This window comes from Pan paniscus, chromosome 7, assembly GCF_029289425.2.
Source record: "Pan paniscus chromosome 7, NHGRI_mPanPan1-v2.0_pri, whole genome shotgun sequence".
Taxonomy (NCBI): Eukaryota; Metazoa; Chordata; class Mammalia; order Primates; family Hominidae; genus Pan; species Pan paniscus.
Window position 1 is genome coordinate 57,874,353 of NC_073256.2, and position 14,739 is coordinate 57,889,091.

The following is a 14,739-nucleotide window of genomic DNA, read 5'->3' on the forward strand; positions in this document are numbered from 1 at the left end:
CAGCCACACTAGACATTGCCTAGTGGGGACTCTCTAGAGTGGCCTCATATCCATTGCTCCATTAGACATTGCCCTAGCAGAGACCCTCTGCAGTGGCCCTAACTCTATGGCTCTGCTAGGCATTGCCCTAGTGGGGACTTTATTCAGCACCCCTGGCTCTGTGACAGTTCTCTGCCTGGGCACCAAGGATCTCTGAGGCATCCTTTGAGATACAGGTGCAGACAGCCATGCTCCCACAGCTCACACACTGTGTGCACCTACAGAATTAGCACCATGTGGAGGCTGCCAGATTTTACTATGTGCATCCTCCAGACAAGTGGTTCAAGCTCCACCTGGGCCCATTTGTGCCATAGCTGAGGTGGTCATGGAGCACTGCACCAGAATGCAGGGAGTGGAGATTTGAGGTGGCCCTGGGTATCCAGCCCTGAGGTCCCATGGGTGTCCTAGGCTTCTCCCTTAAAACCATTCTGCCTTCAAAACCCTGGCACTCTGGGCCTATGATGAGAAAAGCAGCTTCAAAGATCTCCAAAATGCTTTTAGAGTCATTTATGAATTTGTATAGGAATTTTCCACTGTCTCAATGGATAGCATCTTGCTTCCTTCTATCCTTGCTAATCTCCTTATCAAGCATTTCATTTGGTCATACCCTTGGTATTTTCTCCCAAATAAGCCTTTTTGTTCTTTATATGGCCAGGCTGAGAATTTTCCAAATCTTTATGTCCTGCTTCCCTATTGATTATATATTTCACCTTTAACTCATTTTTCTCCTCTGGCATTTTGCTACAACAGACCAGAAGAAGACACATAGCACTTTCAATACTTTGCTGCTTTGTGATTTCTTCCAGCACAAATCCTAGTTTATCACTCTCCAGTTTTGCCTTCCACAAAGTCCTAGCTTACAGACAAAATTCAGCCAAATTCTTTGCCACTTTAGAGCAAGGATGGCTTTTCCTCTAGTTTCTAATACCTTGTTTCCCATTTCCATCTGAGACCTCATCAGAATAGCCTTTACTATCCTTATTTCTACCAGCAATTTGTTTATGACAATTTAAGTACTATCTATGAAGAACGAGATTTTTTCCTACCTCTCTTCTCTTTTGAACTCTCACTAGAATGTTTTTAATGCTCCATTTACAAATTTTCTAGCTTATATATTTTTCACTTCAAAACTGTTCTAACCTCTACCCGTTACCCAGTCTCAAAGCTGCTCCCCCAGTTTTAGGCACTTGTTATGCAACACCCCACTTATCTGGTACCAATTTATCTTAGTCCCTTAGTGCTTCTATAACAAAATTTCAGATACTGGGTAATTTATAAAGAACAGAAATTAATTTTTTTCACAGTTCTCGAGGCTGGGAAGTGCAAGATCAAGACTGGAAGGTCTGGGCGTCTGGTGAGGGCTGTTCTCTGCTTCCAAGATAATGCCTTGTTGCTGCAGCTTCTGAGTGGGAGAAATACTGCGTCCTCATTTAGCAGAAGGGATGAAAGGAGTGATAAAAGGAGCAAACTGTCTCTATTACAAGCCCTTTTATAACGGCATTAACCCATTCTTGAGGGCTGCCCTCATGACCTAAACAGCTCCAAAAGGTCTCCCCCTCTCCAAGATTATTGCATTGGGAATTGAGTCTCCAACATGTGAATTTGGGGAGGACACATTCAGGTCATAGTGACATAGGAGTTAAGAAGAAATTACTAGGCAGGCGGATCACGAGGTCAGGCAATTGAGACCATCCTGCCTAACACGGTGAAACCCCATCTCTACTAAAAAATACAAAAAATGAGCCAGGCATGGTGGCGGGCGCCTGTAGTCCCAGCTACTTGGGAGGCCGAGGCAGGAGAATGGCGTGAACCTGGGAGGTGGAGGTTGCAGTGAGCCAAGATCGCACCACTGCACTCCAGCCTGGGCGACAGAGCGAGACTCCATCGCAAAAAAAAAAAAAAAAAAAAAAAAAAAGAAAAAGAAGAAATTATTTAGGCAAATAGTAACGGTAAGGAAGTCCTCAGTAAGATTTTCCTTTTAACGAATAGCAGCCCCAGATCATTTTCTTTTCTAACAGAGAGCAGCCTGTAAAATCGAAATGCAAACATAAAAAGGAAAGCTAGAAGCTTGTACAGGTGAATGCTGTCAGATGTGCCAATAGGAAAGGGGCTACCTGGGGACTAAGCATGTTCAAAATGGTGGCTCCATCTTCCCCTTTCCTTGTCGGCCACGTGCACAGTAAGGAGCAGGCAACATAGCAATGGCCAAGTAGAGAATCCATTTGCATAATAAAAGATTAGGGTGGGGTGGCTAGCTTCCCTGTGCATTATGTAAACATCACACCTGGTCCAACCAATCTTTGGGCCCTATGTAAATCAGACACACCAACTCAATCCTGTTTATAAAGCCCTGTGCATTCCGAAGCGGGTCGGAAGTCCCATTCCGGCTTTCCCCTGTCTCATAAGAGAGAGAGCTGTTCTCTTTTCTCTTTCTTTTGCCTATTAAACCTCCGCTCCTAAACCTGCTTCTTGTGTCTGCATACTCAATTTCCTTGGTGCAAGACGGTGAACCTCAGGTATTTACCCCAGACAATGATGCCACTTCAATAAGACAATTAAAAATTTAAAACAAACAAACACATTTCAAAGGATAAAAAGCAGATCTGATGTGATACATCTTTAGAAACCATTTCCAACATACTTAATAGAAGTCATGTTGTCATTCTTCATTGGAAATTTGGATGCCATTAAGATGTTTCTTATATTTAAGAATGTCAAAACTGTTCCTTATTTATTGGAAAAATAAACAATAACTCACCTATAGATAATGTACACCTTTCTATAAAAGCATGTGGTTATATTTCAGACTCAGATTTACAGCTGTATGGACTTGGAAGTTAGTTTTTGAAATCATATCTTGCAGAAGCAAAATCAAATATATTACATATTTATCTAGAGAAAAACCTATGTTAACATAATGGTTATACATCCACAAATTGATGTTATATAACATTGTAAAAAATGGATATTTATTTGTCCATCAATGATAAACTGGATTAAGAAAATGTGGCACATATACACCATGAAATACTATGTAGCCATAAAAAAGGATGAGTTCATGTCCTTTGCGGGGACGTGGATAAAGCTGGAAACTATCATTCTCAGCAAACTATCACAAGGACAGAAAACCAAACACTGCATGTTCTCACTCATAGGTGGGAATTGAACAATGAGAACACTTGGATACAGGGTGGGGAACATCACACACCAGGGCCTGTTGGGGGCTGGGGGGCTGGGGGAAGGATAACATTAGGAGAAATACCTAATGTAAATGATGAGTTGATGGGTGCAGCAAACCTACATGGCACATGTATACCTATGTATCAAACCTGCACGTTGTGCACATGTACCCTAGAACTTAAAGTATAATAATAATAATAATAAAAAGAAATTAAAAAAAACCCGGGATATTTATGAAATTCTGCATTTTTTCAGGTTGTATTAGTAACCAAAGCAGTTGACCTCTGGGAATTGAATAATTGAGAACTGCTCAAAGGACCTCAACTATACAAGTATTTATAAAATATGTACAATAATACTTCAAATATACCTATCTCATGTTTTTGAGGACTTTTAATTTTTTTATCTGAATTCTTCCAGAATAGAATAGAAATAAATCTTCACACTCCATTAGAAAACATTCCTGGTATGGTAATTATGTCTCAGTCTCTCAGATTGTGGTTTTATAATCTGTTATTCAATGATCATTTATTATTAAATATTCAGCTAATGGATATGCCACAGAAAATTTATAGTAAAGTAAGTGTATTTTGATCTATTTAATAAAAATATTCCATGGCTTTAATTTAAATGTATATCTGAAAATCTAGAATACATTTCTTTTTTAAAGTGAAAACTGTAACAGCATGCAATGATCTTCCTTATATGTATCCAATTTTGTTTTAAAATGAAACCACCATTCAGTAAGCACACGAGTTAGTATTTAAGAAAGACAAGAAAATAATGGATTGTCAATCTATCTTCCTTAATTTCAGTGAAGTATTTATCATTTGTAGAATTTACTCTCAGGAGGACTATATTCATTGCAATTGGTAAAGACTGCCATGAATAACTTCTTAGACACATACATGAAGATATTTGCTTATGGTTTCCGGATATCTGGATATTTGGTGAGCCTCATAATTTCATAATATCCAAGAACTTTTCTTTCTTTCATAAGTTCAAGTAAGGGCCAAGAGTCTCACGGGCTTCTTATGTGTTGCTGGATGCTCAGGAGGAGGCTGTGAGGCCGAAGGCATCCTTTCCATTCAGTTTCCTGCTGGTGTCTCTCATTTCAGAAATGCTTTCTGTAAGAATATGTCCAATCCTATCTTTAAGTGATGAAAATCTAAGGTAAGCTTTTCAGATCCCAGTCTTTTATGTTTCTATCAGTTTTCTAATTTTTTCTGTCTGTAAGTTAAAGATGATAGAAGATTCCGTTTATGGGAGCTGAATATTTAACTAATGTAGAAGTAGCTTCTTCATAACATTTAATGGAGTCAAACATATTTGGTATAAATTTTAACTTCTTTGAAGAAATCCTGAAATACCCAATTGGATTTTAGAATGGATTTTCCTATTTTTGCAAAAAACAAAAATAGTAAACAAAAACCAAAACCCCAAAAAACAAACAAAAAAAGACAAACAACAACAAAACCACTTGGGATTTGGATAGGGACTGTATTGAACCTGTAGATAGTTTTTGGTAGTACTATCACCTTAACAATATTAAATCTTCCAATCTGTGAACATGAGATGTTTCCATGTATTTATGTTTTCTTTATTTACTGATGTGTTCTCTGTGGACACAGATGAAGAGAGATTTCACACCCAACATTATAACCAGCTAGTGCTGGTCTACAATACATTTCAGCTAGAATGACAGCTATTTGCATGCAGTAGGTTAACTCCAGGAGGAATTAAAGAGAGGAATTTTGTTTTTTCCAGCCACTGCATTTGCAAGTCTCTCTCTCTCCAATTTATTGGCCTAGCCATGCAGGTTCACTTTCCTGAATCCAGATGAACTGCCTAGACCCTTTGTCTAGCCCTGCCAACCTCAGGCATACATATGCCTTCTCCAAAGACAGACAACAGGTGCAAAAATGTGTTTTCTGAACAGGCATTGTGGAATCATGGATAATTAGCTGCTGAAGAATTTGCTTTCTGCATAAACCAAATTAGAATAAGCTAAAGTGATAACACCCTTTCTGCTTTATGGATATAACATAAAGAGTGACCCATTGCAATCTATCTGTCAGTGATAGTATGGGTCAATAATTTTAGGAAACAGAGGATGCCTGGAGCAAGAACTAATTTGTAGCTAACTTCACACTCGTGAGCTACTTGAAGGTATTCTCAAGCTGCCATAGGAACCATCTTGGCTGGGCCCCACAAAAGGCAATATTCTTTTCTTCATGCACATTTTATTCACTCCTTTTCTTCATTGTTTTCAGTATGTTTGTCGTGTCAGAGAGTCTATAGGTTTTGTCTGCCCATCAACAGTATTGTTCAAGGTCAATATATTCTAGAAATGTGGTGGGCATCCATATAGGAAATTAGTTTTTCAATTCTATTAGAAATGTCAGAAACTTGAATGTATAGGAATTAGACCAGCTCAATGCTGATCAAATTTCTCCAACCATTAGAATGCCAGACAGGTTAGCTAAACTATTAGGCACAGACAAGTAACAGAAATTATAAGGAGCAGCCTGATGGAACTTTAGCATCCAGGTACATTTCATGAGTACTGTCTTCAGTTCTGCCTACTTGACTAGGCTCCTTCACCTTTCTCTTTAAATCCATATCAACAGACTGTGTTCTATGTGCTTGCCATCCTTACGCATGAGGGTGATGGAGCCAGCCATAAATCATATAGCAGCTTTAAGGTCCTAGAAAAGCATTTCATAAGAGGTGAGGTTCCAGGATACCAGCGATTTCTTTATGGAGAGATAAACCTCATGCATCATTTCAACGTCACTCTCATTTCCCTGTATAACTTTAGGGGTTTTCAGGTTGCATGTGACCTAATTCAGGTTAGGCGTCTTGGGTTGTGGAAAGACTCGGTGAAATTTGTTTGCCACTCTAGTAACACCTAGCAACAAAAATTCAAAGTTTGTATACATTATGGCAGGTTCAGGGGGACTGTACCTTTTTACCACCTAAAAGACCTGTTAAAACACCATACCACCTCATCCTCAAAGAATGACACCTGAAGAATCATATCTAAACCTGGTTGATAAGGACCCGAAGGACTAGAAGACATTATTGCAGGCAGAATTCTAAAGATATTCCTTTAAAATTCCTGTTCCCTAGTTAAAACTAGGTATTTCTGTGAGGGAACTTTGTAAATGTAATTAAGGTTGATAATCAGTAGACATTAAGATAGGGACATTATCTTGAGTAAATGCTATAATTCTAAGGTAACCACTAAAAAATTTAAAAACTACATAGCTGTCATGTCAATAAAGTAGGAAAATAAAATAATAATGATCAATCCAAAAGAAGGCAAGAAAGGAGAGGAAAAATAGGACAGGGCAAATGGAAAGTTAATGGTAATTACGATCCAACTATATCAATAATTCCTTAATATTAAATTGACTAAATGGTTCACTTAATATATAGTGATAATCAATATAATTGAAAACATATAAACTCAATTACATGCTTATTCTTTAAAATTGGTGAAATATTATAAAACTTAGGACATGATCATTTTGTAAATATTTTGTGGGTGGTTGGGAAGAATGTGTATTCTCTATGGTTGATCTAGAATTGTACAAATGTTTACTAGATCATACTTATTTGAGTCATCCAACTCTCATATATTTTTGTTAAATTTTGCCTGCTTGATCTATCAATAATTATAAGAGATGTGTTTCAATCTCCAATCCTGATGATACTTTTGCCAGCTTTCCCCTATACTCCTATCAATTTTTGTTGATACATTTTAAAGCTATTTAGTTATATAAATACATGTTAGAATGTTTCAAATTGAGAACATTATCATTTTGACATTGCCCCTTTCCATTCTTCCCATCATAGTCATATTGTCTAAAAATATGCTTCTAGATTATTAGATATATATGTTTTCATTATTTGATGTAGTATTTTTCTCTCACATATAAACAAACTCTGGAAAGATATTTGATTGCTGTTACTGTGACATCATTTCATATAATCTTCTGTTTTCCTTATCATGTGGTTTCTTCTACGAAATGCCTTTCTGATATGTATTTTTACGTCAAATTTTATTTGAATTTATATATTGAAGAGAATTTTAAAACTCATGCCCTCACATTTGAATAATATTTCAGATTTCTTTTCAGTTAACAATTTAATAATATTAACCCATTGATTTCATGTGTTCAGTATGGCTATGAATGTTGATTTGATTCTTGTTCCTTGGTAGGCAACCTGTTCTTTTCCTTTAGAAGATTCTAGGATTTTCTCTTTGTTATCATTTTAAATTTCAGGTGTGTGTGTGTGTGTGTGTGTGTGTGTGTGTGTGTTTTCCTCTTCAATGCCCAGTTTGCAATCTCTGGGTTCTTTCAATCTAAGGTCATTCTCTAACTTTTTAAATGTACAGAAACTTTTTCCATTATTTCTTTAAATATTTCCTCCTATTTTGATTTTTCTCTTTTTTGGTGGGGAAATGCTATTCTCTAGATACAGACAGTTCTATTTTCCATATAACTTAATTTTATTTTTGCATTCCTACTTTTTTTCTTTCCTTGTTCTTTTCTGTCAGAGTTTGCCAATCTGATATTCCAAATTTCTGCTTCATTAAGCAATTGTATCCATTCTACTATTAATTTCATGTCTTGTGACTTGACTTTGTCTCTTGGTTCTTTTTTTAAAGATTTTTGTTATTGTTCTGCTGATAACGTCCCTTAGATTTGCATCCAAGTAATTTCAAAGCATATTTATAAACACGCTTTCAGATTTTTACTGAAAATTTACAGTTGATGTGGGGATGTGTATTTTAGTGTATTTAATATGATGTGTGCTAGGACTTGCAAAGGAAAGAGTACCTATGGACCCCAATAAACTAAACTGTTTCTGCTTCTGCTAGAGGCAGAATTTTAAAAGGTCTGAATAAAGAAGTAAAAGCTAGGGATTGCAGGATTACACAGAATGTAGCAGTAATAGTTTGGGACATTAGAGAAGATTTGTTGGAAGTCTGTCTGAGCAGGGACTGTATGGGCTGTTCGGCATTCAATAGCTGTCCTATAATGGTGTCCCCAGCCATGGAATGTTAAAATCACAGCATTTGCAACATTTTCTGCAAACATGCATTTTGCCTGGTTCTAGCTAAACTGTTTGCATGGTATATAAATGTAATGGGAAGAAACTTGATTGCTGTCAGTAACCAGAATATGTTTATATTTGTTTCTTTTCTCACTGTAACTGGAAGTTAATTTAAAAAGCGATGGTCTAAGTAAAAGATATAAGCAAAAGCGTCACCAGGCACCACCCTAACCTGAGAATTGACAATTAGGAATCCTTTCTTTTTTAACAATAAACTGACTGGCGTATCAATGCTGAGACGCTTCTCTTGAGTGCTCAGCTGCCTGCCAGCAGCGCGTTACCTACTTCCAATCACCTCCCGCTTCGTCTGTGCGCTTTTCCTCTCCGCAGCCTTTCTGGGCCCCCTCACGCGCGCTCAGCCCTGCGCGAGCTGCGCCTCTCCAGCTCTCAACGTCTCAACTGCTGTTCATCGCCAGGGCTCTAAGACAGCGAGCCATGTTCCTTCTTCTGGTGCTTCTCACTGGACTTGGTGGGATGCATGCAGACCTCAGTAAGTCCAGGAATCCAGGCTTCCGAGGGAGACCTTGTTCACTCTTTCCACGGCCCAGGTCCAGCCCAGACTTTACCCTGGCTCCACGCTCTCCCGCTTTCTCCTGGCCCCTTGCTTCAAGGTCTGTGGCCAAAAAGGCAGAGAGGCAGCCTCCGACAGAAAATCGTTTAACTTCTCTGGGATGCCTTCCTGATGCAGAAAATGAACAAAAATGAAATATGTGGTTTTTTCCACATACAAAATTCTGCTACTCTACGAATAATTGCATCACTGTAAAAAAAGCTATCTACCAAGGATTTACTGATTTGGCAACTGTTATCCTCCACCTGCCCCACTGAAAAGTGCAGATCATCCTTGTATTCAATATTCTATATTTGTCCCTGCAAAACCTTTCTTGATGCATCTGTGTTTTCTCATTTCCACATCTGTTTATAACACTGAATCTGGTACTTAGTGTTAACTTAGCTGTGCCAGTGCCAACTGTGCGTGTGTGTGTGTGTCTGTGTGTGTGTTGAGAGAGGGATTTGCAGGGGAGAATGGGAATAAAAATTTGAGATCTTGACCAGGGGTCAGAAATTTGTAGGTAAGAATGACTAGAAAGACAGTGGAAAGGGCGAGATGTGTAGATTATTTTAAAAATAGCTGCTAATGTAGAGAAACAAATGCAGAATCAGAGTTAGAAATGAATAACATAAGACCACAGGTATCAAAATAACATAGTTTATATTTATTTTTAGATCCTCATAAAATCTTCCTGCAGACCACAATTCCAGAGAAGATTTCATCATCGGATGCAAAAACAGATCCAGAACATAATGTAATTTTAATAATATTTTTACTATGAAATATTGTTCAAGTTGCGTTTAACGTCAAGACCAAAGGTGCTGAATGTGGGCAGGATTGCACTTCTTGGAGGCAGAGCTGACAGCTGAGAACAGGTTCACAAGAGGGAGCATTTTGATGTTTATGAATGTGTGAGACTGTGTGTGTGTTTCTGTTGATGATGTAGGATTTTAGGGATAAGATCCCTTGGAGCCAAAATGCTAGGTATAGGATCCCCCAAGTTTGAAATTTAAGGAGGTAGCAGAAAACTTGGATCCCCCCAGGACCAGGATTAGGGTGAGGCAAGTGAAATGAATCATGTAACTACAGGATCAGATCCTGCCTGTCTTGAAAATTTTGATATGTTTTTCAAAAAAATATGGTGGTGTTTTTTTGCATTGATTTTTAAAAAGGTTGCATTAAGATATGATTTATCTTGATAACTGAGTTTTCTGGTATCCTAGTTCTAGCCCTAGTGATCCCCTAGTGATTTGTCTTAGCTTTTACTAAGTCAGTGAGGATCTGAATAGTGATGACCTCTGGGCAGGCTTATCTGTTAATGATCACATCAATTTCACAGTCCGAGATTGGATGGTAGTGAATGTTCCTTCTCTAATAATTCAGCAGGAGAATACTTCTCACATGGCTTCTTCCAGTATAAGATAATCTATTGTTATTTAGTAATTATGGGCCTCCAAATTTATTTTTTTTCCGTTTAGTGGTTTCAGAAATCTTTCCTCTCTGTTTCACATAAGGATATACTATTTATATCTTTTCCCCTTCCCCATATACCCTTTCTTTACCTTTTCTTCCTCTAGTAGCTGAGTTTTATTTACCAACATGCTTATCATGCAGCTTTGAACACCCCTCCGCGCTGCCTCCCAAGTGAATTACTAGCCATGCTGTGGTGTATGAGCCCTATGACAGCTTCCCTTTCTGATTTGGAAAGAAGAGGTGACATTATATCTTTGTTTAATTTCCTTTTTCCTGAGATCAGTAATGCCAACTCTCCCTTTCCATTGTTTATCACTGATAATCTTTGAATTCCTCACTTGTCTAATTTCCAGAATTTTTATAAAGGCATTTATAATATGGAAATTCAGTGTGTTTCTTTTAACTATAATGATTTAAAAATTTACACTGTAATATATTTTAGCAACAGAAAATTATAATTATTGTGGGATGTGATTTTATTTGAATATGTTTGGTATCATATGGGGTAGGACCTGCAAAAGTAAAAGTGCCTAAGGACGCACAGTTATAAGATTTTGTAAATAAAAATACAGAATACCCAGTTAAATGCATGTGTACATAAAGATAAAAGAGAAATGCTACATGAGGCTTACTTATACTAAATTATTTGTTGTTCACCTGAAATAAATTATAAGCATCTAAATTACATACTTCCTTCTTAAATTACAGCTTCCTGATGATTTGACTTCCCCTAACAGTTCCCTGTTTTGTAGAATTTGCTTGCAATTATAGTCTGTTTCATTTAGATCGCAACATAATTTCTACAGTGGTCACACCCAATGTATTTTATTTTATTTTTCTAGTGAACAGTTCCAGTAGTTTTACAGTTTTTGCATTTTACATTTAGGCGTGTGGTCCATTTTGAGTTAATTTTTGTGAGGGATTTAAAGTCTGTGTCTAGATTCTTTTTTATTTTTATATTTTGCATGTGGCAATACTGTTGTTCTAGTACAATTTTTTGAAAAGACTGTCTTTTAAAAATATTGTTTTGCCTCTGCTTCTTTGTCAAAGATCCATTGACCATATTTATGTAGATCTATTTCTGGGATCTCTATTTCTTTGAACTGTTTGTCTATGATTTTGCAAACACCACCGTGTTTTGAGGACTGTAAATTTATACTAAATCTTTTATTTTTTTTGAGACAGGGTCTCACTCTGTTGCCCAGGCTGGAGTGCAGTGGCACGATCTTGGCTCACTGCAACCTCTGCCTCCCAGGTTCAAGTGATTCTCCTGGCTCAGCCTCCTGAGTAGCTGAGATTACAGGTGCCCGCCATCGTGCACAGATAATTTTTGTGTTTTTAGTAGAGACAGGGTTTTGCCATGTTGGCCTGGCTAGTCTTGAACTCCTGACCTCAGGTGGTCCACCTGCCTTGGCCTCCCTAAGTGTTGGAATTACAGGTGTGAGCCACTGCGCCTGGCCTTATACTAAGTCTTGAAGTTGGGTGGTGTCAATTCTCCAACTTTGTTCTTCACCTTCAATATTATATTGGCTATTTTGGGTCTTCTGGCTCTACATATAAAGTTGAGAATCAGTTTGTTGGTATCTATAAAATAGCTTGCTGATATTTTCATTGGGATTACATTGATCTATAGATGACGTTGGAAAGAACTGACATCTTGACAATATTGAGTCTTTATATCTGTAAACATGGAATATCCCTCCATTTATTTAGTTCTTTTGGAGTTTTTGCATTACTTTTGTAGTTTTTCTCATAAATATGTATTTTGCTATATTTATACCTAAGCATTTCATTTTTCAGGGTGAAATGTAAATGACATTGTGTGTTTCACTTAACTTATTACCTGTTCATTTGTTGGTACAAAGGAAAGATAATGAGTTTTTATTTTTATTTTTTATTTTTATTTTTTATTTTTTTACTCTCTATGAGGAATTTATTGATAGGTTATGTATTTTATTTTCAAGACCAGTACCTTCTCATTGTAAGAAATGAAACAGGTCCTTTAAAAATAAATAAAATTTGAGGAAAGACTTCTAAAGGCATTAATTAGCCTGTCTAAAATCCTTATAAATCTGCAACAATTTATGTAAAGTAACAGAAGATTGTGAAATTGGTATTTTAAGAATCCCAAATGATATTAAGCAGCCTTAATCTTCTTAACAAGCTGTGATTACTTCAATTGACTATGTTTACAGTGGGAAATTGGAAAATGTACTTTCTTTGACTTGAATTTCAGGGCTAACCTGAAAGTACTTTTAGTTTGAATAGCAATTATTTACAGATTATATTAAAAATTACCGTATTTAAAGTGAAAAATTATCATTGTAGTGCTATTGATAATAGCAAATGCATAATGCATGGGACATAAATCAGGTTCTATAATTAAACATTTTTTTTTTAAGTTTTCCTATGCAAATTTTATTTTTTTTATTTTTTATTTTTTTCTTTTTTTTAAATTATACTTTAAGTTTTAGGGTACATGTGCACATTGTGCAGGTTAGTTACATACATATACATGTGCCATGCTGGTGTGCTGCACCCACTAACTCGTCATCTAGCATTAGGTATATCTCCCAATGCTACCCCTCCCCCTTCCCCCCACCACACAACAGTCCCCAGAGTGTGACGTTCCCCTTCCTGTGTCCATGTGATCTCATTGTTCAATTCCCACCTATGAGTGAGAATATGCGGTGTTTGGTTTTTTGTTCTTGCGATAGTTTACTGAGAATGATGATTTCCAATTTCATCCATGTCCCTACAAAGGACATGAACTCATCATTTTTTATGGCTGCATAGTATTCCATGGTGTATATGTGCCACATTTTCTTAATCCAGTCTATCGTTGTTGGACATTTGGGTTGGTTCCAAGTCTTTGCTATTGTGAATAATGCCGCAATAAACATACGTGTGCATGTGTCTTTATAGCAGCATGATTTATAGTTCTTTGGGTATATACCCAGTAATGGGATGGCTGGGTCAAATGGTATTTCTAGTTCTACATCCCTGAGGAATCGCCACACTGACTTCCACAATGGTGGAACTAGTTTACAGTCCCACCAACAGTGTAAAAGTGTTCCTATTTCTCCACATCCTCTCCAGCACCTGTTGTTTCCTGACTTTTTAATGATTGCCATTCTAACTGGTGTGAGATGGTATCTCATTGTGGTTTTGATTTGCATTTCTCTGATGGCCAGTGATGGTGAGCATTTTTTCATGTGTTTTTTGGCTGCATAAATGTCTTCTTTTGAGAAGTGTCTGTTCATGTCCTTCGCCCACTTTTTGATGGGGTTGTTTGTTTTTTTCTTGTAAATTTGTTTGAGTTCATTGTAGATTCTGGATATTAGCCCTTTGTCAGATGAGTAGGTTGCGAAAATTTTCTCCCATTTTGTAGGTTGCCTGTTCACTCTGATGGTAGTTTCTTTTGCTGTGCAGAAGCTCTTTAATTTAATTAGATCCCATTTGTCAATTTTGTCTTTTGTTGCCATTGCTTTTGGTGTTTTAGACATGAAGTCCTTGCCCATGCCTATGTCCTGAATGGTAATGCCTAGGTTTTCTTCTAGGGTTTTTATGGTTTTAGGTCTAACGTTTAAGTCTTTAATCCATCTTGAATTGATTTTTGTATAAGGTGTAAGGAAGGGATCCAGTTTCAGCTTTCTACATATGGCTAGCCAGTTTTCCCAGCAGCATTTATGAAATAGGGAATCCTTTCCCCATTGCTTGTTTTTCTCAGGTTTGTCAAAGATCAGATAGTTGTAGATATGCAGCGTTATTTCTGAGGGCTCTGTTCTGTTCCATTGATCTATATCTCTGTTTTGGTACCAGTACCATGCTGTTTTGGTTACTGTAGCCTTGTAGTATTGTTTGAAGTCAGGTAGTGTGATGCCTCCAGCTTTGTTCTTTTGGCTTAGGATTGACTTGGTGATGCGGGCTCTTTTTTGGTTCCATATGAACTTGAAAGTAGTTTTTTCCAATTCTGTGAAGAAAGGCATTGGTAGCTTGATGGGGATGGCATTGAATCTGTAAATTACCTTGGGCAGTATGGCCATTTTCACGATATTGATTCTTCCTACCCATGAGCATGGAATGTTCTTCCATTTGTTTGTATCCTCTTTTATTTCCTTGAGCAGCAGTTTGTAGTTCTCCTTGAAGAGGTCCTTCACATCCCTTGTAAGTTGGATTCCTAGGTATTTTATTCTCTTTGAAGCAATTGTGAATGGGAGTTCACTCGTGATTTGGCTCTCTGTTTGTCTGTTGTTGTTGTATAGGAATGCTTGTGATTTTTGCACATTGATTTTGTATCCTGAGACTTTGCTGAAGTTGCTTATCGGCTTAAGGAGATTTTGGGCTGAGACAATGGGGTTTTCTAG

At 37.2% G+C, this 14,739-nt stretch overlaps 1 protein-coding gene across 1 annotated transcript in view; it reads left to right on the forward strand.

The window, feature by feature from the left end:
* Positions 1-8,724: 8,724 nt before the first annotated feature.
* The window catches only part of LOC100982897 (disintegrin and metalloproteinase domain-containing protein 5), a 121,426-nt gene continuing 115,411 nt past the window's right edge, over positions 8,725-14,739 (forward strand). The window contains exons 1-2 of the mRNA XM_003823322.6: positions 8,725-8,836; positions 9,574-9,653. Of these exons, the coding sequence (XP_003823370.5) occupies positions 8,782-8,836; positions 9,574-9,653 (135 nt within the window). The 5' untranslated portion in view covers positions 8,725-8,781. The remainder of the gene's footprint in view (positions 8,837-9,573; positions 9,654-14,739) is intronic.